The sequence below is a fragment of the Drosophila simulans genome, chromosome 2R (genome assembly GCF_016746395.2).
Source record: "Drosophila simulans strain w501 chromosome 2R, Prin_Dsim_3.1, whole genome shotgun sequence".
Lineage (NCBI taxonomy): Eukaryota > Metazoa > Arthropoda > Insecta > Diptera > Drosophilidae > Drosophila > Drosophila simulans.
Window position 1 is genome coordinate 13,926,751 of NC_052521.2, and position 25,064 is coordinate 13,951,814.

A 25,064-nucleotide genomic window follows, 5' to 3' on the forward strand; every position below is an offset into this window, starting at 1 on the left:
TGGCATACTTGCAGCAGATAAGTATTATTATCCTCTTTACTCCAGATCCCACAATTATTATGAATAGTTTTCAAGTGGTTACCAAATACATATGTTAGCCAAATAATATACCCTCTGCTACCCTGTACGCTGCTATATGTAATGTTCGAAAAAAAAAATAAAGAAGACGTTGTCGGTAGGAAGCAAGACAGCCACGCGCGGAAAAAATGAATATAACGCTGCTTGACATAATGTGAAGTTGACTTTGACAAGTGCCTGTGCCCCACCACGCCCCAAAAGGAGGCGGCACCGCAAACACCCATACTCACACACATACACACACACACGCGGATACATGGAGGCTTGGAGCCAGGATACAAGGATACAGGATACAGTACACAGGCAGTATCTGTGAGACGGTGGCAAAGTGGCAACTTAGCGGGGCCAACTTGAGAGCTTCATACGCCCGAGTTGCTATTTGCATTTCGAGCCAAGCACCAAAAAGTCGCAATCTTGGCCAAAGTTAATAGTTGAGGAGTGCTTCAGGTCAATGGGCGGCTGACTGAAGAGCAGCGGAAGCGGAAATGGAAGTGGATTCGGTATAAGTAGCCCTGCATCTGCATGGATCTATTCCGAAGCTACAGTTTGGCTTATTGCTCGAGTGCTGCAAATCCCATTCGTTCCTTTGACTCCTCGCAAGTCTGGCTGCTTAAAAACGCATTTAAATGTTTAATGTAGCGAACAAACACACTCACACACACATACACCCGCATAGCCCCACGTGTACAGGGAATGGGGGGTTAAGGTGTGGTACAAATTAGCATAAAAAAGTTGTTTCAGTGCTCTGCTGATTTTGCTTTGATTACCGGTTCACTGGACTGTTAGCAAATGCTTAACCGCCCCAAGTCCCCTCCACAAGCCCCTTAACCAATACCATCAGCGTGTTAAGGAGGATGATAAAAAGTCAGGGGCGTAGTGGCGTCCAGATTTAGTGTTAAGTTAAATTCCCAGTGTATACTATAATTTGTTTAATTTTAAACTTTAAGAGAAGCAGATAACTCGCCATGCGCCCTTGAAAGCCATCGATGCTTAGTTTCGCTGAATGTCAGCTTGGCAAAGTTCCAAGAAAGGATTTGCAACTATAAAAGCGGAATTAAGTCCCCCACCGTTTCCATTTACCTAAATCCTTTCGGTACCCCTCTTGCGTGGCGCTCATGGCAACAAGGGGGCTGCAATAAAACGCAGCAGCGATTTTCAGGCGCGAAAGCGCGTGCACAAAACTTTGTACGTTTTTACAACGCAGCGCATCCTGGCGCAAAGGTCCTGGAGCCGTCGGCAGATCCCCTGGACCAAGTGCAATAAAAACCAAAGTGCAACTTTGCGTATTAAGCAGTAAAATCTGGTGGCGAGAAACGCGCAAGAAGGAGGGCGGCTTAACTGTTGGAAAATTAAAAGAAAATGCCAAATGCTCGCCGGCAGGCAGGAAGGCAGGCTGGCAGGCAGTACCCTTGAAACCTTCAACTTAGCCGTCCCCAGGACATTACTAAATTACGCTGTCAAAATGGCATGGAAGCCTGGCCAACAGCACGTGCTTGACCCAGCCAAGGACGAGCCGAAAATCCACGCTTATTTAATTTGTTCTGATGTTATTTAAGCTCTTAAGCTCGCGAAAGTTGGCTACACAGCGAAAAAAATGGCCAAATAAATTTACACGTGTCGCCAGTATTAGATGGTAATTTTTATATTTTCTAATATCTTCATTTAAATTCCTCTCTTGTATGAATCTTAAGCCACAAGAGAGTACTGTTTCATCTTGGTAAAAGTTAATTTTTTCCTAGGTGCATGCACATTTGCCTCTAAGCTGAATATTATACCATTATCCCAAAGTAAGGACCACGTTTACCTTTGGCCTTGTCCGCATCCGTGGGCAGTAACCTCCCATTTTCCACCTCTTGATTCCCCCACTTCCAAGGACTCACCCGAAACTTGATGAAAGTGTAATTTTTGGTTATGCGAAACGCGTGCCCAATTTGCATGGCAGCTGGGCAGATGGATGCTTGATAGATGGGAAAGTTGGCTGGGAAATGGTTGGGCGGCAACTGCCCTCCAAGTACGTGCTTACATCCAGTTGATGAGCGAATATGGACGCTGGTCTCAAGTCCTGCATAAATTATGCATGCAATTTGACGGTACGGCGATTGCCGGAAAATATGCACCTATTAGCAGTTAACAAAATGCAGATGGCTCACTTACTGCGACCCATTTACATGCATTCTCTAAGCAGTTATGTAGATTTTAATGGGTCTAGTCAAGCTGATGTATCTGTATTTGCTGGATTTAACAACTTCAATTGAATAAGAAAGTTTTTACGAGAAATATAAATTGTGTTAGTTTTTTTTCCATAAAATATTTCTTCTGAAACTTCAACTTTGTTTACTTTGTTCGTTTAAACAGCAGGTTTTCTCACCAAATCCTTTTTACCGCACAACAGCTAGCAAAAAGGGCAACAAACGCGCCCCTAATTCTCTCACATTTATCATTTCGCGGATGTCATTTAGAATGCCCCACATCCATTAGTTGCTGTAAATGGGGCTTAAGACATATTTCCCAAAAATGACGCTATGCAAATGAAGCCCAGTTTGTGCTCGTTTGGATTGGGTTAACTGGCAATTTGCTGTTGGCACTGGGCAGGATCCCGCAACCAGAGTTTATAGTCCACCGCCGCTAACCAGAACAAATGTGCCGCGGACATGACGACATAGTGGCTCTGCTCCTCCGCTCCCCTGCTCCACCACTGCTCTGGATGGAATGGCAGCTAATTAATAATACGAAATTGCGCTGCCGGCAACTGGCGATGAAAACCAAACATGGCCTGTCGCTTCCGATTGCCTGACCACCACGAGGGAAACGAGGATGCAGGATATGCAGCTCCTGATAGCGACGAGCGACTGCGGCGGAGAAAAGCAGCGGAAACTTTGCCTAAATTCTATGGATGTGCACTTAAAAAAAGGTTGTAGATACAATCAGACAACAGATACATTAAGTTCTCGCCTGAAAAAAAAACTGTGTCTGTATCCGAAAGATACTATTTTCAATTTTACACATTAAAACATACTGAAAAACCAGCTAGTCGAGTGGATGTGAGCAATCTACGTTAAAAATACAATACTCTCCCTTTTTTTATTATATTTTCTTATTCATGCAGTTTTATGTTCGAGCTTAGATGGAATAGTTTTTTCCACTCTTCATATATTGTGCATGCACCCCATTCGGAGTGGCATGAGTTTTGGCCCTCGCATCGTTTGCGAAAATTGCTTAAAAATGAACCCGACGCTGACAGTTGATGGATGGTCTGAAAAATTTGGCTCGCAGCCGATCGTCCTTCTATATGTATGTGCCACGCCACGCCCACAACTCTCATCATCCGCGACTAAGTGTTTGCTTGAGGGGGGCGTGGAATGGGACAAGGGGGCGGGTGGCAGGAAAACGACTGTGCCTGCCACGGGTTAAGAGTTGCTGTGGAAGCTTTAAAAATTTCATATCTATTTTTAGTGCTTCTGTTGTTAGTGCTTCTTTCACTTCCTGTGCCTCTGCCTCTGCTTATTTCCATAGTTATTTTTCATGCATTTTTGCAGCAGCGGCATAGTGGGTGATATCATACTGTTGCTGCTCTGCCTTTGATGTGTTGTGCTTCTTTTTTCCAACGCCCCTCTATTTATACCCGCTTTTTGTAGAGTGAAAGGGTATATTCGTTTCAGATCTTATAAAGTGTACTTCGTTTTCTTATCAATATCAACATAGATGAACATGCCCACAAACCATTTCAGATTGAACTATTTATTATAAGCAAACAATGAGAAATAATGTTAACGGTCGCTCGTTTGCAATCCCCACTCTTTCGCCCACTGAGTGAAGGGTATCTGATAGTCGATGCACTTGACTGTCGAATTCATTCTTGCCTTTTTTTCGTGCTCGTCGAGTGTGCTGTGCATTTTTACGAGCGTTTTTTAATAAATCATGCGCCACGTAAGCTGACTTTCATGCACAGGATACGTTTCCCTGCTCCTTTACGTAAATATATACGCATATACGAACATACATATATGAAAGTGTGTATTTCGTGTGCGGCTGAGTGAGTGATTTGCATATGTTGTGAGGGCCAGGGCTGGAAAATTGCAGGCCACAAATGCACTTTGGCCCAATTAGTTACCCGAAATGAACTGAGCCGAAAATTGCTTCGCTTTCGGCAAGAGCTTCAATCTGCATCTCATCGTATGCCATCGGCCATCCCTGGTCACCATCTGTCTTATACAGCCACAAATCACTCCGGCCACGCCCCCGACGCCCATCGAAATGGTCGTTAGTCTCGGGTTTTCGGGGTTTTTATCCCCCTGGGAAAAATTTTCTGTTGTGCCTCGGCATTGGGTGCAAATTAATACACTCGCAAAGTACGAGGCAAAATTGCGAAGCGATCTTGTTGCTGCTCCTGCTGCTGTTGCACTTGCTGCGGTTTTCCTGCTATCATGGGTTAAGGGTTGGGGTAGGGGTAGGGGTAGGGGTAGGGGGTGTCTGTTGGCGCACAGAAACAAACGAGCAGCCAACAAAGTTTTCTCTGTTTACTGGTGTGTGCTGGTTTTTGCCCTCTGCCCAGGGCTTAATATGCAGGGATATGCTGGGGAAAAAGACGACGCAGAGTTTGAGATGCGATACAGTTGAAATTCGATAGGTAATGTCTTTACTCAGAACCATATACAGTAGTAAATGCTAGTACGTTCTTCTTAAGCCCAGCTACTATCTCAGGAATACATATAATTTAAAGTGGAGAGGAGAAACACTTAAATACCATTTAAATCATATATCATAAATGCTTGCTAATCTTTCACAAGAAGTTCTATCGTACATGCAGTGCTCACCCTTTCTCCTCCCTGCTGACTGGCTCGTTATAGCCGCCTTCAGTGGCTATTCTCATAATATTTTTGAAATATTATTAATGCCGGCCAAAAAGCAGGCAACACACTGCTGGCCATCTGCCAAGCGGTCTCGCTTCAATCCACAAAAGTGTATCATACTTCGGGGTCGCTCATAAATATCAAATGCAAACGTGTGTGAGTGTGTCTGCTGGCTACGCTTTTAATTAAAGAGCACCGGCTTTCAGCTCGATATAATAAACTGAAATATAGACAGACCAGCAGGCTAGCGAAGGGGGTTGGGGGTAGCGGAAAAGGGGCAAGCGGGAAGAAATTTTATAAATTGCCATGACAAGCCCTCAGGCCCCGGGCCCTAGTTCCACTCAGCTCTCCGCAGAAAACCCCTTTTTTGCCATATTTTGCCATATTTTCCCCCATTTTCCACCCCCACCTCCTATCTCAACCATCAACTCTTGTTACAACATTTCAATTAAAAGTTAAACGTGCACGTAATTATGCGGACTACAAGGAAAATGTGTAAGTAATATTCCGCTGGCGCTGACTGAGCGAAAAGCGCATGGCGAAAATTAATTAACCAAAATGCGTTAGGCGAAAAAAAGAAAAAGCTTTCGTAAAAATTAGACGACGACAAAAAAGACTGGGTAAACTCCTGCGACCTAAAATGAAACCTTTTTTCCACGACCCTGCGTTTTTATTTATTTAATTCGGCCAAAAGCGCTCGTGCATGTGATTGGTTTTTCGAAGCTAAAGCTTAACCCCGATTTTTTCACTCACTTTCCGTGAATTAACACCCACAAAAGCCGGCAAAAAGAGATCAAAGCAAGACTGTTAATTGATAATGTAAAAAATTGAAATTGCAGCAAAAATAATTGAGTGCCAGGCTAACAGAGTTCTCCCTAAATTCAAATAAACCGAAGGGAGATGTAAAAATTGAATGTCAATTCCATTTGGCCTGCGATGTAACACTCTATATACATACATACATACATGTCCATGAATTCTAAAAAACAATTCCTCAAGTTACATATGTACAGTTAGATGGAATGGCGAAAGTGTATATGAGAGGAAAAAACTAGAAAGGGCAACACGGACTAAGTAACTGAAATCGATGGAGCACACACTCCACTTCAAAAGCATGAATTATTAAAAAAGAGAAGACATGTCCAACACTGAAACAAAAATTCAAGTCTTTTTCAAATCATAAAAATAAGCTAAACACGCAATTTTGAAGATAGTAAAACTTTTAGGGTTCTTACATTTATTTTTAAAAAAGCTTTAAAAAGTGTAGAAAAAAAACACGATAAGTATTTTTTTTTTATTTTTTAATGAGGCGAGGAATATAATAATATTATTATTCATTTTAACTAGTACTCCATTTTTTTAAATGCAGAACCTGAAAATCAGCATGTGTGACCAAAAGAGATTCAGAACAAAGGGGAGGCGAGTGGATTGAACAGCGATTAGGGCAAGCAAACACAAGAATTATGCCAAAATCAACAAGAAGGAAACTGGGGGAAACAAAGAAGAGACTGGAAACGAGAAGCCCAGGCTTAGGGTTCAGAACAAAAACCCCAAATCGAGGTCGGGAATTGATAACAGCGGAGCAGCTGTAGCCTAAAAGCTCGAATTTGGCGATGCCGAGGCACAAAAAATTCATGAGCAGCAGCAAACAAGAAAAGAAAACAAACCAATGATAAGTGAGTTGAGGAAAAAGAAGCAAAAATAAAATTTGTCGACATCTAAGTCGTAAAAATTTAAATATGTTTGTGCGAAGCCCACGCAAAAGTACTGGAATTAATACAGTGGAAACAAGCTTTGAAGGAAGAATTACATGTACAAGTCTACTGAAGATTGCCAAAGTAGTTTAAACCAGTTAAGGTCAATTAAACTGACATTCTTATATACTTATATTTTTTAAATTTAACAGTTTGATAAGTAGAAATAAACGCGGACATAATGAAAGTATATATTCGAAATGAGCAAATAGCATTATGTATAGATATAGTCCACCTTATCCACTCTCCACTGTATTTATTTCTAATGATCGCGTCCGAGCTTAGCTTTGTTTATCAGCTCACACTTTGCTCTCAACCCACAACAGCAAAAAAAAAAAAAAAAACAAGAACAACAATGACGACCACGTCTCAACCTTCGACAAGCTGGGATGCGAAGTAAAGCCCCAGTTTCAGTTCCCAGTCGACACTTGAGCGGCGCACAACTCAACGGAATCAAGTGAAATCCGCGCATCAAAGATGATCATTAAAGCCCTAGCGATCGTTTCGCTGTGCCTGGCCAGCATTCAGGCCTCCAAGGTGGGAGCTCCGCAGGTGCCCAAGAAGCACCTGGTCTGCTACTACGATTCCGCCAGTTTCGTCAAGGAAGGTGGGTATATTCCGCGCAATACATGATTTAAGTTACTTTGTAATATACTTTGCTCTCTAAAATATTATATAATCTCCAGTGGAAGTTGCTAATTAGAAAAAGCAAAAAAAAAGAAAACGAAATCGAAAACAACGACTAGGCTTATCAACAAATACTCGGAACTCGATTTGTTTAGTTTGTTTGCAATTTGGGTTGAGTGTGGAAGCGATAATCGAAAAGTAAATCTCACCGAGACTGGTCGTAAATCTAAAATAATTGGCATAACTAAAAGCTTTTAAATTGCAACAAAAAACGGTGTGCGACAAGAAAGAAGTTTTTATTTATTTTAAAATAGATAACATAAACTATGTTTTAAATGAGGATGATGACACCATTAGACGAAGCCTAGGGTTTTCCCAGTGTGTAAATCCCTCCTCCTAATCTTGGAATCCGCTCTTTAATCTAGGTCTGGGCAAGCTGGTGATCGATGAACTGGAACCGGCTCTGCAATTCTGCGACTATCTGATCTATGGCTACGCCGGAATCGAGCGCGATTCGCACAAGGCGGTGAGTCTGAACCAGCAGTTGGATTTGGATTTGGGCAAGGGACTGTACCGCACGGTGACCCGCTTGAAGCGCAAGTATCCCAATGTCAAGATCCTGCTGAGTGTGGGTGGTGACAAGGACATTGAGCTGGACAAGGATGCCAAGGAGCTGCCCAACAAGTACCTCGAGCTGCTGGAGAGCCCCACAGGTCGCACTCGTTTCGTGAACACCGTCTACTCGCTGGTGAAGACCTACGGATTCGATGGCTTGGATGTCGCCTGGCAGTTCCCCAAGAACAAGCCGAAGAAGGTGCACAGTGGAATTGGCAGCCTGTGGAAGGGCTTCAAGAAGGTCTTCTCCGGCGACTCGATCGTCGATGAGAAGTCCGAGGAGCACAAGGAGCAGTTCACCGCTTTGCTCCGCGATGTTAAGAACGCCTTCCGTCCTGACAACCTGCTGCTCTCCACCACTGTTCTGCCCAATGTGAACTCATCCCGTTAGTATTCCCACTCGCAATGTCTAAAGATTTAAATTTTAAAGCGAATTCTATCACCACAGTGTTCTACGACATTCCCGCTGTGGTCAACTATTTGGACTTTGTGAATCTGGGTGCCTTCGATTTCTTCACACCCCAGCGTAATCCCGAAGTGGCCGACTATGCCGCACCCATTTATGAACTGAGCGAACGCAATCCCGAGTTCAATGTGGCTGCTCAGGTTAAGTACTGGTTGCGCAACAGCTGTCCCGCCAGCAAGATCAATGTGGGCGTGGCCACCTACGGTCGCCCATGGAAACTGACCGATGACTCTGGCGACACTGGTGTTCCCCCGGTGAAGGATGTCAAGGACGAGGCTCCAGTGGGTGGAAACACTCAGGTGCCTGGCATCTACAGCTGGCCGGAGGTCTGCGCCCTGCTGCCCAACCAGAACAACGCCTATTTAAAGGGCGCCAGTGCTCCGCTGATCAAGGTTCAGGATCCCGCCAAGCGTTTCGGCTCTTATGCCTACAGGGCAGCTGATAAGAAGGGCGACAATGGCATCTGGGTGAGCTTCGAGGATCCCGATACCGCCGCCGATAAGGCCGGCTATGTGCGCACCGAAAATCTGGGTGGAGTCGCGCTATTCGACCTGTCCTACGACGATTTCCGAGGACTCTGCACCAACGAGAAGTACCCCATCCTGAGGGCCGTTAAGTACCGTCTGACCAACTAAATTTGATTTATGTATAACTGACCATGTGAGGAAAATGCTTGATCAAGAAATATTTGTCCCATTTATATTTGTAATGTCATAAAGTGCCCCAGAACACATAATGGTTTCAGTTCATTTTTGGGTGTCAAAGGAAACATGCTTGGGTTAATTTATATCAGTTTTGTGCTACTACTGTGGAGTTTGGCACACAAAGGCACATCTAATATTCATTTCGAATTTGGCAAATAATTATTAATTCGATACCGAATTCATGTTCCAAATATAAACTTCGCTATCGCATCTTCTTGGTTACGCAATTTTATATATCGATTGTGCGTTTCAATACAGCAATAATTTCCGACACGCTGTTCATAAATAACACAATCAGAAGACCCAGGGGAATATTTAGGCAGTCGCTGTGGCTTGTGCGCCAATGCTGTTTATGCTCTGATGAATAGCCGGAATCCAATTGACTTTGACAGAAAATACTTAATCGGCTTCATTATTAAAGCAACCAGAGTGGCTAACACCCCCGAGCATCGAGTACCCAGCCCAACAAAGCTGGCAACGAAAGCTCCAAATTGACTGCTCAACATTTGTCATTGAAGCGAAAACGTCGAAAATTTCGCATACGCAGCGTATTACACATCCGGAACTCGTAAGCTATAGCTCTGTGCTATGCACGATTTCACAACTACAACCACTGGCAGACAAAGGCACAAAAAGGCTCTCGAATGGGACCCAACAATCCGAACGAACGAAAGAAATGAAATGAAACGTGATGAGAGCAGCAGCTCTATCTTTAGTCCTTCAACCCCCCATCCAACCACTTTCCCATTTCACATCATCTCCTGGGGTATTAGAAAGCATTTACCTTTCCCACACAGGCCCCATTTCACATGCACATATATACGGCAGGTTGGAATTGGAACCGACGAGCCACGACGACAGCCTAAACAGTTTTTAAAGCTAAACTTTGGCCACAATTTCCTATTTACGGAAGAGCTTCTATGGAGCGAACATAAAAACTTTACTGTGTAATGGCGGAAGAACAAGGCACTCAACAATTTTGCTTAGATGGTTAGATTCTACTTTAAATAAATGGATATATAAATGGAGGATATATAATTTTGATATTTTTCACATTATACTACCTTCTAAACGCTAACGTCAATCAATTTCCAATAAATTTCTACTTACACCAAAAATTCGACTCACGTTCCGGTTACAGAAGTCCTCCTGTATTTCGGCTCAGATACAAGTAGGGATATACCATATATGGTTATCAAGAGGGAGGAATGGAGAGCGCGTGCTGCGAGGATTTGGCACTTCAGGCATACTCTTCTTTATGTATATTTGGCCTCTCTATGTACAGTTAAACGCTTTGGCCAACATTGCGTATGAGTGCTCTGTGTGCGTTTGCCTTTGGCTCCTGCAGCACGCATATTGCGCATACGCCCTGGGTACGCTATCAAATAAGTTTTTACTATATCTGCTCCTGCTGCTGCTGCTGATGCTGCCGCTTCTGCTACTCTTTATACTAAAATAATTGGATTAGTATTTCAGCGCCCTTCGCAGAGCAGCCAACTACCTCACGCCCCCTGGGATCTGCTCTATGAGAATTTGTTTGCACCCGTAGTTTTATTCCAGATTTTTTTCTCGTTGCGGGGATTAGTTTTCACAGCTCTGCCACATACAAATGTTCGTATATATGGAAGCCTGCGGTGTTCTGCCAACCAAGCGAATTAATTTTCATGTTATGTGCAGTGGTTTCGGGAATATTTAAATTTATATATATATATTGCTTTGAGTCGCCCAATATGGTAAAAAAGAAAAATACATAACATTTTATTGGATATTAGTATAAAGCTGTGATGTTATCCGACTTCGAAACCGTGGGCGAGAAAAAAATTATGAATAATATTTCAACGAAAATTCACCACTTAAGAAAGCCTTCGGAGATGATTAACTGCGACAGATTTGGCGGAATTTTTCTTTTTAAAATTGGATTTGATTGATTTCCTTTGATGGAAAGGGAGGCCATTAGCCGAGTTCACAAGCTCCTTTGCCAATCCAATGCGGGGATTTTGCGATGGAATATAAAAATATATGTATATGCTGCCAGCTGAAAGCAGCACAACTTTTACCTTGCAGCAGCATCAGGATCCGCCAAGGAAATACAAACAAAAGCTGAAGTAGCAACTTTGAGTGCAGGGGAAATGGCACTGGCCATAACGAATATGTATTTTTGATTCCCCATGCTAGTCTGATTATTGTTGCTGTTGCTGTTGCTTTGCTGTTGCTGGCAACTCGTAACAAGTTAAGCAACTTTGGACAGACATCAGAAGTTGCTGGAAGGATTTTCGTTCAGGCAGCTTTGGGACTGTCAACATCTGTGCCCGTCGGCAGCCGAAAATCCCTTGAAAGGGGGATGGAGTTTATATCCCCAGCAGTTGAGCTTTGTTTGTGCCACCTGGCGTGGCATAGCTCAAATAGATATTAGAAATTAGCAATCGGTTGAGAGCATAGCTTAAACATTTTCTTGTCGCAGCCACTTTAACCTACATTTTAAAGCAACAACTTTTCACTTTTCGTGTGCAGGAGAAGGAAAATGGAAAATTCTCCGCGTTGCCCATTATCTTCTCCCTCGGAAAAGCACACACACACACAGACAATCATACACACACACACACATGGCGGGGAAGAACATTTATGCGTTCCAGCAGCAGTTGCCTTCCGCCGGTCGGTCGGCAAATTGCCAATGTTGCTGCAGACGGGAAATGCTTTACTTGATTTAGCTGCTAAGTGCAACTTGAGGCGAGTATGGAGACAGAATTTACCACGCCGCATGCTGCCAGGAAGCAGCAACAATTCCGGCCTGCGCTGGGATTTTTCGGCAACAATCCTGCCATAAATCCCCCTGGCGCTTGTAAAAACAATTATGCCAGATATTTACGCCGCAAAACGGCGATGCAACAGCAACTGAAACTGAAACGAAGGAACCGACGACGAAAATTTGCTGTTAACATTTTTGGCTTTTAATTGCAGTGTCATGGACCGTTTTTTCGCTCCCCTTGCTCCTACTCCTCAGCCATTTGCAATTTGTGGCCTTGCCACAGGCGGCGTATGCGTAATATATCGCCTCCATACGCCGGGCATTAAGACAATTCGCACACAAGAATCAAGGGAGAGCACGGTGTAATTATGAACTTTTAATTAAAGCGTTAAACAAATAGTAAATTGAAACGGCCTGCATTTTACCTCTGTATGTATGCCAGGTGAAAAGCAGAGAACGGCTTTGGCAAGCAGCAGGACTTTCACCCGCTTTTACACATGCGGCAGCAGCTGTCGACGGATCTGAAAACCCATCGACAGTTTCGAATGGCCATTTGTGAAGCTCCTTTTGCCCCTTTCAACAAGCGCGGGAGTATCTAATTGCTTGTCAGTGTATGGGAAAAGTTTGTACGTGTTGGGCGCAGGCGGTCATAAAATAAGAAAATGCTCTGTGAAAAAGTTGAAGGGATAGATAGAAAAGGTGGTAAAATCATTTAAACTTTTAAGGAAGTGCAAAAACCCTGGGACAATTCAAATATTCATTCCGGGAAATTGTCATGTATTTTTAAATTATCATATGGAAATTCAAAAGAACAGTTTTTACTGGTTAGTATTCAGGTATTTACTTCACTTTGATGATGTCCATATATCCCATTATTCTTTTTTAGCCAAGAAATAGGGCACATAGACCTTAAGAACGCTCTGTTTTACGGTTATAGCCTTTATAGCTCTTTAAAAATTCCGGAATGCTTTACGGCTATTCGCCACTATCCGCCCGTATACATACATAACTAAGCAAGGCTATAACTTTTCCACTAACTTCAGCCCAACTAGAGTATGAATTTGCAAGCTCATCTGCGCGAGGGAAACGACTCTTAGTTCTAATAGCTCATATTGCGAACGACACTTTTGTGGCCTGTACGTGAGAATGGGTGTTTGTTTCCGTTTCCCACTTCGCCGTTGGTACGTGAATGTGTGTGTTTGTATTGACAGCCGCATTCCCTTTTCACGGCAAACATTCCGTTTTTGAAGTCACGTTCGAGCGCTTTAAGCGGCTTCATGTTTTTGGCATTCCGATGGGAAAAACTGCCCGAATGGAGTTAGAAAGCAAAGTTTGGAGGATATGGCTATAACCCTGGCAACGTAAAACAAACATAACTAAAAGCAAACATTGCGGTATAAATGGTCATGTATGTTTAAGTCAACCGCACAAAAACCGCTCATTCCATCCATGGTGCTTAATATCCCTTAGTACACAGCAAGAAATTATAGTTAAAATTTGTAAAGTTATAAATTCACTTACATTGTGGCGCTTCCTCTCACGTTCGGGAACCGGATGCCAGCTGAACTGAAGATTCCAATCGAATCCTCCGACATTAACTCCCCCAGAATCTCGATAGTGGTACTCCAGGGTCTCGTCGCTAATGACATCAATAACGGGACACACGACAGTGGTGGAATTACGTGCAATTCGGTCCAAAAGTGGTTCAAGCCATCCTGCGAAGCGATACCATTTAATATTAAATCATAAATCATCATAGAGGGATCAAAATAATATGGAAAAAATGTTCGTTTGCAGTCTGGTTTAATTGCTTTTTTCCATCCATCAACGAAAGAGAAAAATGTATTTCACTTTGTGCTGATTTTGTTTACTTTTCGGCAATCATCTGTCAACTTTCCCAATAAACTAAATTGATTGCATTTTTCGTAGCTCTATGCTTTGTCTTTTGGCATCAGCTTAATAAAAGGAGAAAATGAGAGGCAAAAATGGTAACAGAGTCGGCCTAATGCCGAAGATTAAGTGATTTTTCTAGAGCTAGGCTCTTGTTTTATTGGCATTGTGTGCGTCCCAACGGATTTCCTTTGATGGCCATCAAACTTGAGCAAAGGCAAAGAGCAGTATACTCGACATTAAACGAGAAACGACGTGAATCCGTTGGGAAATGGACAAATCTCAGCTAACAAAAAACGATTGTTAGAAAAAGAATCTTTAACGCGCCACTCAAATTTGAAGGTTTAACTCTTAAATTCGGCCGAACGCTGTCATATATTTACATATATTTCAAATATTTATTTAACCTGAATTTTTTATGGACCAGCACACTGGCTAACAAAAGTTGGTTAGTCAATTAAGAGCTTAATTTGGGCAATTAGCATATTGACAATATTGCAAATTGAAATGGAAATGCCAAAAAAAGAAAGGTGAAAAGTTGTGGTCGGAAAAAAGTGCAGTATACTTTTAGGCAGCCGGCATATTTAATTCACTTATTTCCAACTCACCTTCGGTGCACTCGCAGTGGGAATCCAAATAGGTGAGAACAGGTGACTTGGCATGGTTGGCACCCAAAATTCGGGCTCGGATCAGACCCTCTCGCTTTTGGCCACGGATTATCTGGACTTTGGGATAGGCGGCAAAGTAATCCTCCAGCTGCCGCTTCAAATGAGCTATAATACAGAGATAATAAAATAAGAACTCAAGTAGAATGCGGAATGATCAGTTCAAACTCACGCATATCGCTGTAATCATCGACCAGGATAATCTTCCCTATAAGATGTTCCGGCGACCTGTCCAGAACTGAGTGAACTGTTCGCAACAGCACAGTCCAGGCTTCGTTGTGGAAGCAAATGATGACATCGGTCTTTGGCAGATCGGTTAAATAGCGCGCCTCGTCCTTGCACCAGGCATCTCGAGGATCGGGCAGAGTTCGATGAACGGATATGAGATCCGATACATATTGATTGAAGGCGTTTTTGGTCCAGCCATCGTCAACGGCCTTCTTCATCTCCTCGGACATTTCCTTGGGCAGACGCACGGGTTTTCCCAGCTCGCCAGGATTCTCCTCAAAGTTCGCCGGCGGATCAATCACTTTTTTGCTATCTGCAAAATAAATAAACGGCAACAGGAAAAATGGTAAGTGTCGGCATTACTTTATATTTTCACCCAAATTGTGAGTCAAAGGTAAACTGAGCACCCGGCAGGATGAAGATAAAGCTCTGTTATGCGTGAAATTTACGACAAAATACAAGGACAAACACTCAGCTCCTAGGTGCATTGCACATGAAAAGTCGCCATCATCAGAGGAAGCTGCTTCACAGGGTCATGAAAAATCGTTTGCCTTGCAAATTTGCGCATATGTGTGTGAGTGTGACTCTGTTTTCCCAGCCCCATTTTCCACCCTCTCATGCGAGTCCTGTGCTATCAGTGTTTTTCTCCTTGCTGTGCATTTTATTATTTTGTTATTTGCATTTGCATGGAAATATGAATTCCCTGTTCTCAGCTGCTAACTCCACTCCAGCTTTTCCACCATACAAAGCCACACTCCTCGTGGTCCTGAATCTACATCTGCTTTTTATGCGATTTGTCAACCACAACTGACACTTATTGGGCATCGCTTGAATGCCTGTCTGTGTCCTGGCGCTGTGTGCGTGCTCGTTGTCCTTCAGAAAAAGGGACAACATTAATAGAAAATTCTGCGAAGACTTGCTAACACAACCTGAGTCGCTGCTTGGGGGGATTACACATTTAATTAAAAGTATTTTCCTTAAACTCAATTTTATTTTAGTTTCAAACTTATTTAAGACGCTTAAAGACTTACATACATCGCGACAAGAGTTATACCGTTCTCCTTAATAAGTAATTTAAAGTTTAAAAAATTATCCTTTCAAATATTTTATTTTATCTCAGCCCATCATGACTATAAAAGAGGTCTGTGATTTTCATTTCCGTTAAGACAAAGGTCTAATGAATTTTACAATGCGAAAATTAAGAATTTTATAGCAACCTATTAAAGTTCGAACCTAAGTTTAACATTAGGTTTTGGAATACGAATTCCAAGCACAACCGGTTAATTTTAAAACCCATAAGAACCTAACAGAGTTCTCGACGACTTAATGGTCGTGTTAACTGGTTTTCTTCTGGCTAAAGTCATCTCCCGATTCGAGCCAAATTAAGAAGCATATTTTTTCTGAACCATCGGACGCATTCTAGACATTCCCAGTGGCCGGCCAACTTTCAGGCATGCAAAAACATTTCAATTACCACAATCATTTCAATTTCAATAAGCATAAAAAAGCTAGCTGGGGAAATAAAAAGCCATAAAAGGCTAGGATACGAATAAGTGCAAACGGGGGTCGGGGATCCATCGAGGATACCAACCGCATTATGCCACAGAGGGGCCTAACCAAGAGGCCAATCAGCCGACAATAAATTCGCTTGCACAAAAATGGAAAATAAGAGAAAAACCATTAAATTGCCCAGAGGCGGCTGGCTTAAAAGATAGGGGAAGCAGGGGGGCAGTCACCCCGGCTCATAAATTTTATGATTTGTCGCCGGTTGCCGTTGTTACAACTTCATTGCGAAATATTCACGCGTGCGCCAAGGACTCTAGCTCGGAATATCCTTAGTTCCGGGGGGACTCCTTGTTTGCCCATACCCAAATCCTAACCCACACCACTTCGTAATGAACTTTTTTGCATGCTGGGCTCGCACACGCATCATCATAATAAAAAACAATAAAAAATATATATGCCGATGGCTCGGGGGCGGGACTGTAACTGGATTTTATGCCTTTTATTGATTCACTGTAGCATATTTATGGTCTCTTTCGATATTAATGATTCCGCCCAACAGCGCTGGCGTTCTCTTTCCCACCAATTGTTGTCCCTTTTTGCGTCCGGCGAACCTCGATCGAAATAACCCAATTATGGTCACGCCCTTTGGACAAAGGTGAGTCCTACAGTTGTTGTATTTGTATCCTAAGTTGTATTTTATTTGCAGCTCTTCGTTCTTCTACATCGCTATAAATCTCAAGCTGTGTCTGATATGGGTGGACATTATTTGCAGTTCGCCAAAAAGGCACTTCTCTCACATAAAATCTTAATTAATCAATGTGTTTTCTGACGTGTTCTTCAATTATACCCCCTTGAGTTCAGCCTTTTACATTTAATAAATCAAAGTTGACAATTCACTCAGTGTTGCAAACTTACAAACTATTTGCTGTTTTTTTTCTTAAGTAGTCAACATAAGTCAACATAAATCAATATGAATTGATAGGCGAATTTCTGCCTCTTAAATATTTTTTGAAATAATGCAATCAAAATAGTTGAAAGAAAAACAATGGGCTTACTTAAATAACTTATTCATTTGCATTGTCATAAAATAAATACGATTTTCATATTAACTACTCTTTTTTCTGAAATATTTATTACTCTTAATATATTAAAGTTTATTATAGTTGTAGATTCATTGTAAAGTATCTCTTAAGAAACATGTTTTCTTCTTAGCTTATCCCAATAAAGTAAAGTGATAATTGATCAATCAGTTGTCAACTTTTTCCGTACGACATTTGTACACCAATTCACCTTCAACTTTCCTGCGTTTGGCAAATCGAACTTGACAATTTTTTTGCCGGTCCTGTTGGCTGTTCAGCGCGGCGTATGCGTTATATTTTCATGCCACACAAGATAGATTCGAGCGCAGGAGCGGCGGTGGGGTATTTGCAGGGGGGGGAGGAAATTTGGTGGGGTGTGTGGCAAGACAAAAGGAGACAATCGCAGCGAGCAGAGCTCGAGGGACACGCCTGAGCGTGACAGGAAGCTATAAATGTTTTGTTATAGACAGCGACAGCAGGTGGAAAATGGGGGCTGTACGGATATATAACGAAGAGGAAGGGGGCGTGGCCACATGACAAATGCTATCGTGTGTGTGTGTGTGTGAGTGCGGTGGAGGGGGGAGGGAAAGTGACGTATCGGGTGTTTTGCCTGCGTGCCTGCGTTTCATCATCATGTTTTCCGCATAAAAGTAACATAATATGCCAAAGTACCGTTATTTCGCATAATGCCGAGGGATTTTCCGAAAGGGATACGTATAGATATTGGGTGTGCGTGTATGTGTGTGTGTGTGGGCCATAAATAGCAATAGACATGCGAAGAACATGAAACAAATCAAGAACTGGGATTAGCATTGATTAAAAGCAACGGGGGAAGACGCACAGGCACAGGCTCAAATCAATCTGGCCCAAAAGGGGGCGTGACCATACTGCCGTGTATATATAAAATCATTATCGCTGCTAAATTGTAAAAACAAGAATTATGCATATATGAGAAGCAGAACGAACAACAAAAAAAACTAAAAAAAAAAAATATTCAAGGCGATCGGGAGGTAAAAGGTGGCCAGGGAAAACGGGCCAACGATCAAGATAACATGGCCAGAAGGCTGGTTCCCTTGGTGCATTATACGTATGGTAGGGTCCGATATGCCGGGATGCGCAGGGAGGGGTATGTTGGGGGTTAGTAGTTGCCTCAAGAACCCGATGCGAGCGCGCGATAAACGTCGTGTTGCAGCCACTCGCAACCTCTTCCCATTTTAGCCATTTCGGTGGTGGTAACGCGCCCCAAGGCCAAAGCCAATAAGTACAACAACACTAATTACCAGCTATGAACACAGAGCCGAGAAACTTTAAGGCCCAGCAAGATCCCCCCGATGAAGCAGTATGCCACAGTGGTCACCTTCAATAGCCCCCCATGGGGAGCAACTTAAAGTTATGGCCCTCGAAAGAATGATCTATTTCCAGACCATAACCCCATTCTTAGTTGATCCACATGCGAAGTTGTAAAACGATCTAGGCTCTAGATCTAGAAGAGATGTCTGAAGCACTTGGCTTGTCTTTCAGAGCCATAAACCAAAGTTAATGGGCTGCTTTCAGGAGAGTCTTTTAATGATTTAGATAGGTGAAATGGGTTCCGTCAAATGCAAAACATCACAATCAAGCCTTAGTAACACCATTAGTATTCCATTATATCAGGCGTGTAATAAAACGTGTTGATTTGCTTGTTTTACTAGAATCTTAAAGTTCCGTTGGGAACTTGTTTCGATTTTGTTAGATGAGTAACGTTTTTGCGTAAGCTCAGCTCTGTAATTATTTCTAATACATTGATTAACGCTAATTAGTATGAAATTTATGAATAGTACGCATTGCTAATAAAAGACACCGAAAATACGATAGTCTAATCATCAAAGTTTATCTGGGATATAAACACAATCAGATTTTTACGCCGTGCAATATACATTTCATTAGATAAATGTGATGATAGCGATTGGTGCGTGTTTTTGGCCAATTCAATTATTAACTTTTAGGAAAACCTTTGGCATGGTCGTAAAACCCCATCTAGATTTTCTCCGTCTTAAATTACCGTATTGGCTTCACTGTGCCTGAAAATCAATAGTTCGCCCTGTGCGAGCCCTTTTCCTGGGAGTGTTGGTAAACGTTTGTAGGCTTGCACACAATTTTGACGCCATGGGGCAGCTGATGATGCCTCCGATGTTGCGGATCTGCCGACTTGCTGCCCAGGATCGGGGTCCAACTTGTAGCTTTGCCACCTCAACGCTGATGAGCAGATGCAGCACCACGACGGCGAGGATGATGATAATGACGAAGGGGCATGGAATGGGCATGGATGATGATGAAGAAGCAGCAAGGAGCGAGGAGCGAGAGATGCAAACATGATATGCGAAATTGCAAATACGTGCATTGTCTGCCAGGGAGACTAGATCTCCCAGCTGAGCACCTCCATCACCCGTATCCCCTTTCGCCCAACCAAACGACCACATGCTGATGCAATCTTAAATGCTTGTTCCACATGCGAGGCAATAGATGAAGGAGGGTCTTCGGTACAGGAAGCTACAAGCTACGGACCCCGTCGCCTAGGCCCCATCCAATTCCCATAGCCCATTTGGATCTGGTCGCTGCCCCTTCCCGCCTCGAAATTCATGGCTGGTTGGCTTTGGTCTGGCTTCATTGATTTGCCTGGGCGGCCAGTCAAGTGTCCATTGAGTAAAATCCCAGGGCCAGCTCCTAAGCCTTGACTTGATTAGTAAGTAACATTATTTTTTGCTCCCCGCCAAATGCTTAATGCGAATATCTATCTCGGCGCAGCCCCCGCTCTGGATTCCCTCGCCCTGACATTGAAAATGCTGTTTGGCAGCAATTCCAAGTTGTTAAGTGCTGCATGTTGTTGTCCGGGCTGTTCGGGTTGTTCGGATTGTTAGTGTGCGCCGCTGGCATCATCGACATTGTTGTAAAACTTGTTAGAAATTTTCTTAAAGGCACAAAGGCGGTGGCCAAAAGAAGGAAGTGTGACAGCAGCAAGTTTTCCTCGCAGCGCAGGGGGGAAATCTCTCGGGTTGGGGAGCGGGGGGAATGGCGAACACAGGAAAGCAATATGTGTTATTATCCCCCGTTTGGTACGCTTCTTTCAGCATCTTGTATCGAAACGGGCTAGTGACCCAAAATGCAATCTCCCAAACAAGGATTGAGGATGTGTGACCGTAAAAAAACGAGCTGGAAAACTCAGAGCGTGGGGGAAAATGGGTGGAAAAGAGGAGGAGATCTCGCCTGCGTGTGCATTGAATTGATGGGAATTAGTTGCAAGCGATTGCGTGGAAATGAAGTGCAAAAAACTCTACTCGTGGATGCAAAACGGGGGCGGGAGCCTTGGACGAGGAAAAATAGAATCTCTGGCGTCGATAACAAGACCGGAAAAATTCAGCTGAATAGTTTGGCGAGCAGCGGGTGAAATCGCAGGGATCTGAGTCGGAAATAAATGTGCAACTGATTTCAATATAAATGCTTATTGTTGAGCACAGAACAGAGGGATTCCGATATGCAAAGTGCAATGGGCACTAATGGTCCGAGAATGCGGGATATCCTGCGAATCCCTCGATAAATATTTTTGGAAAATGAGAATAGCCTGGTTGGCTTATTGTATAAGTTTCTGTTATATTTCAAGGTAGCTTTTGTACGACAAACTCTTACATAAAGTATTCTAACTATAAACAGGGCAAAAATCTTGTTAAAACCAGCTAGACTCACCTTCTTGTGGCTTTTTCTTTGGCTGCTCGGCCGCCTTCTTCCGCATCCTTTCCGCCTGTAGGTCAGCCTTATGTTTTCCCACAGTGGGTGGGATGTCTGCCTCATCGTGGGCCTGCTTCTGGCCCCCTCCGCCGATGACATTCCCATTGATGCCAAAGTCCTCGCCGGCAGGCTCGTTTCTCAGAGCCAAGGCAATGGGATCCCCCAGTCCACCGGCTCCGCCGCCCACTCCGGGAGCACTGCCTCCTCCACTGGCACCAGCCCCCTCCTGGGCGGCTCTACGCCGAGTGTCGTCCGTGTAGACCAGAAAGGCAATGCAGAACCAAATGGCCAGGGCGAAGGCCACCAGCTTCACAATCGTCGTGGAACGTCGCCGCCAGATGAAGGCCATCTTTGGTTTCTGGATTTGTGGTCTCAACCGGTGCTGCTGATGGAGATGTTGATTGTAACCCAGAAGGTGCTAATGGAAGCCGGTTCCGAATATCTCTACTTTTTGAGCGATTTGAGCTTTCACTTAGTTAGAGTACAAGTCGTTGGCCGACAACATTGCGTATACGCAACATTAATCAAAGCCTGGCAATGATTTATGATGCAGGATATGTTTTTCTCGCTTGCAATCGTTTGTTATGGTTTTTGCCTCCTTCTGATATGCGTTGTCTTCTTGGAAGATTGCGTCTATGTTTTCTAGCAGTCTCTGCAGTTAATCGGTCCGAAGCGCCTGGATATGTGTAAACGAATATAACTATCAGAACGAATGAATCCTTGGGAAGAGCCTGTAAACGAGAGATGCAAAAATGTCCATCAGGTGGTGATTCAATTTTACAGAGCACCACAGCCCTTCGAGGCCTGGTGAATGCAATTAATTTATATGACATTAAGCTATTAAATTGAAACGCACATCAGGTAATTGAGTCATTAACGATAATATTGATTTTGGATTTCTGCTGATGATGCCGCAACTTTATCTTCGCCTTACGACGCCGCATCTGCTGCTGCATTTTGCAATTAAGCTCAAAGCTAGAACCAGCCCTCGATCTCCGGCCTCGTCGTAAACATAAAGCGACGGCCAACATGCAACTAATGTCAATATTATATAATTGCAGCAAAAACCGCATCAGAACTTTGTACCGATCCGCAGAGTCCAACGAGCCCCGTACCCCGTGCACCTGTCCACTTGCCACTTGAGTGGCTGCCAGGTAAATGACATGGACACGCCACTTGAGCCCCAAGCCAACGAATCAGAACGGGACAGAGGTGGACCTACACAGCAGTGGAGTCCATGTCCGAAACAGACCAGCATGGTCAATATGCTGGGAAAATTGCACCTAAATTAAGCATTAATTAGGGCGTTTTCGCAACAACAAAATTTTCTTATCTGTGACAGTTATAAGCATAACTAAATTATGCCACACTATTATGCATGATAACGAACAGAAATAAGTTCGATCTGCAAAAGTAAGACCAATAGCAGCATAGATACATTCGGCCCTTCTGAGTGCATGATTTTTCCCAGTGTACTGTGGAGTGTGGTAAGGTGAGGAGCCGGAGCTCAAGTGGTTGGCCCACAGAGAGTAAAGTTGCGTGTCAGGTTGGTGCAGTGCATCCAGCAAGCAGAAGAAGAAGCAGCAGCGGCGGCAGAAGCGTCATCATACGCAGCAAACAAGAAGTTGTGGTTCTTTCGCCTGCTAACCGCAGTTGAATACCCTTCGATGCTAATCCAATTAGCGAATGCTTCTCCGCCCGCAGAGTGGATTATGTGAATGGCGAATGGTAAAGGTTGCGTTTGATATTGTTTTCAATTGAATTAGTGCCAGGATTATATCACCGACTCTGGTCAGCCATTTCCAGCAATGTTTGTTTTCCAGTTTTCCAGCATTTAAGTCTGTATTCTATTCGTAGCTTTCGTTGCTGAATGCATTTGATTTCCTTGCTGAGGTCACAATAAACCATCTAAATATAAAAATCGATAAATAAACAAGTACCTGATATGGTGCGATTTATGTGGAAAATCCAGTCATACGTTATTCTAGACACATTTATCAGATATCGAATGCAATAGAACGAAGTAATTAGAAGCCAAAACTTTTTGCAACGTGTAAGCCCAGTAGCAAAACTAATTTACTATAGCCTCGAGCGAGCAGTCTATTAAGGAAAAAGTGTATATATAGGAAGAATGAAAACTAATAAACATTAGTCGGGGCCTTGATCGGCACTCATTCAAGGCTTCTTGACCACCGTGACGGACCGAGACTGCAGTTCTGTGCCCTAAGTAATCGCCTGCACATGCTGGCCAAAACGATGTGGAGTCCAGAGGGCCAGGCGATCCAACTTGGAGCTTATCAATTAGAGGGCAGCATCAACCACTCCACGCTCGGTCTTCGCCCATAGCAAACTAGCCATGGCAACTATGTGTGCATACAATAAATACAAGTTAATTACTTCGTGTGCCTTTTGTTATGGCTCGTTGGGTTCAAGTGCCATCCACCCAGCCACCCATTCCACCCATCCAGCTATCCAGCCAGCAAGCCCCATGTGATTTTCCCCCCGCCATGTTGGCAATTTCCGTTGTATGCGCTTATAAATTGAAAACAAAAGAGAAAGACTTTGGGATGAGGTGGGTTCGCAGGGGTCGTAACCAGCATGTCATGTCCTCACTCAGCTGTAAAAACAGCAACACAACAACACAAACTCTGCCGGAGTTTGCGCTCGCAAAATAGAGCGATTAAAGTTGGCAGATCGGGGTGGGGTAGGAAAACGTCAAAGCCAAATGTTGACAATCTCAATTATTATTTCGGAACCGGCCCAAAAAAACACAACCACGACACGCTAATTATTGGCGTTTTGCCGTCAGATTCGTCAGTTTTCCCCATCTAATTTTGGTTTATCAGATCCAAATAGACGCATGGTTCAGTCACTTCAAAATCCTTATCGTTTATCGAACCACCTTCAAAATAAAATTCCCGACAGGCTATAATTGATGACTTGTTTGATAGATTGCAGGCAGCAACTTGAAATTCCCCCCGCTTAAATGTTTATATTAATTAAAATGCACTTCTGTCGCTGCGGCATTCGTTTGGCTGCGGTGCACGCGGCGTATGCGCAATGTTTGGTTTGGGTTTTGGTCTTTCGGCGGTGGGATGTTATTTGAAATGCAGCTATTTGGCCATAGATATCATAATATCTGCCATTCGGGGAGTTTGTTCCACTCTAAATGGGTATTTAATTTATTTCGATTTTCCCATCGAGAATTCGAATGGTTATTAGGGTTTCTATGGATAATTCACCATAATGGCTGCTTTTTAATTAGCCTATATTGGATTCTCTCTCTGATATATTCATATGAAGCCGATTCATAGCAGATTTGAGAATGTTGCCCGGTTTTAAGCACCAGATTAGTATGCTCCTTTGTTGCTGTTTGTTATTTATATCTCTCAGTTTTTTGAGTGCAGAGGAAATGAAATAATGAATGGCATTCCCTTCGCAATTACAAACTTATTTATGTGACTTTCACTGGAAACTAATCGAAAATAAATTGTGTTTTATCACCAATTATATTGTTTTAAAAATCTTGAGTACCCATCAGGTTTTTGCGGGTGTGGGTTTGATGAGTTGCCCCTCAGATTGTGTGCCCGAAACGATCCAATTTCCGGCTTGATAGTGGATTGAAACTTTTATTATTCCTACGATAGGGGAACACTGCCAAGACCTAAAAACTGCAGGAACAGAGCTGAAAAAGCAAGGGAAGGAAGTAATCGTAGGCCTGATAAGTGTTCCTATTGTTAAAGTGACGGCCAGACTTCTACCTCGTAGATTTTCCCCCCGAAGGCTTCTTGTCTTCGCCTTTCCACCTGTATTTACCTGCAATTTCGCTTCGTGTTGCCTCTTATCGCCTGGCTAATTGACTGATAAGCGAGTCGAACAATGTGTGCGCTCCCGATGAGTCTAGTTAAGTTCAGCTCTGTTCCGCTGCCCAGATAAGATACAATTAAATTCAATAGGCTGCTAGCTTGTTGGGGAATGAGAAAAGAATGAGCATAAATGGTTACCTCGCAGATTGCTTTTAGTTCGGTGCGTTCTTATCTATGCTCTGCATTAATCAGAGCCTTCAGAAATAATTGCCGAGATAATTCGTCGAA

General features: G+C 43.2%; 2 protein-coding genes across 4 annotated transcripts in view; one reads left to right on the forward strand and one right to left on the reverse strand.

The window, feature by feature from the left end:
* LOC6734804 (putative polypeptide N-acetylgalactosaminyltransferase 9) overlaps positions 1-25,064 on the reverse strand; it is a 58,087-nt gene that overhangs the window by 11,398 nt on the left and 21,625 nt on the right. For all 3 annotated transcript variants that reach the window (XM_016181792.3, XM_016181793.3, XM_016181794.3), the window contains 4 exons: positions 20,929-21,701; positions 14,568-14,936; positions 14,339-14,503; positions 13,362-13,555 (listed from right to left, as the gene is read on the reverse strand). In XM_016181792.3, the coding sequence (XP_016028015.1) occupies positions 13,362-13,555; positions 14,339-14,503; positions 14,568-14,936; positions 20,929-21,319 (1,119 nt within the window). In that variant the 5' untranslated portion in view covers positions 21,320-21,701. The remainder of the gene's footprint in view (positions 1-13,361; positions 13,556-14,338; positions 14,504-14,567; positions 14,937-20,928; positions 21,702-25,064) is intronic.
* LOC6734805 (imaginal disk growth factor 6) lies at positions 7,082-9,126 on the forward strand. Its single transcript, XM_002081772.4, has 3 exons — positions 7,082-7,289; positions 7,735-8,310; positions 8,373-9,126. The coding sequence occupies exons 1-3, from the start codon at positions 7,160-7,162 to the stop codon at positions 9,023-9,025; spliced, it is 1,359 nt and encodes a 452-aa protein (XP_002081808.2). The 5' UTR covers positions 7,082-7,159; the 3' UTR covers positions 9,026-9,126.

What these genes read in the sequence shown, in the direction of transcription:
- LOC6734805 (XM_002081772.4), top strand. Translation starts at nt 7,160, where the DNA reads ATGATCATTAAAGCCCTAGCGATCGTTTCGCTGTGCCTGGCCAGCATT. An exon ending in CGCCAGTTTCGTCAAGGAAG is followed by an intron (nt 7,290 to 7,734) that starts GTGGGTATATTC and finishes TCTTTAATCTAG; the next exon opens with GTCTGGGCAAGCTGGTGATC. An exon ending in GCCCAATGTGAACTCATCCC is followed by an intron (nt 8,311 to 8,372) that starts GTTAGTATTCCC and finishes CTATCACCACAG; the next exon opens with TGTTCTACGACATTCCCGCT.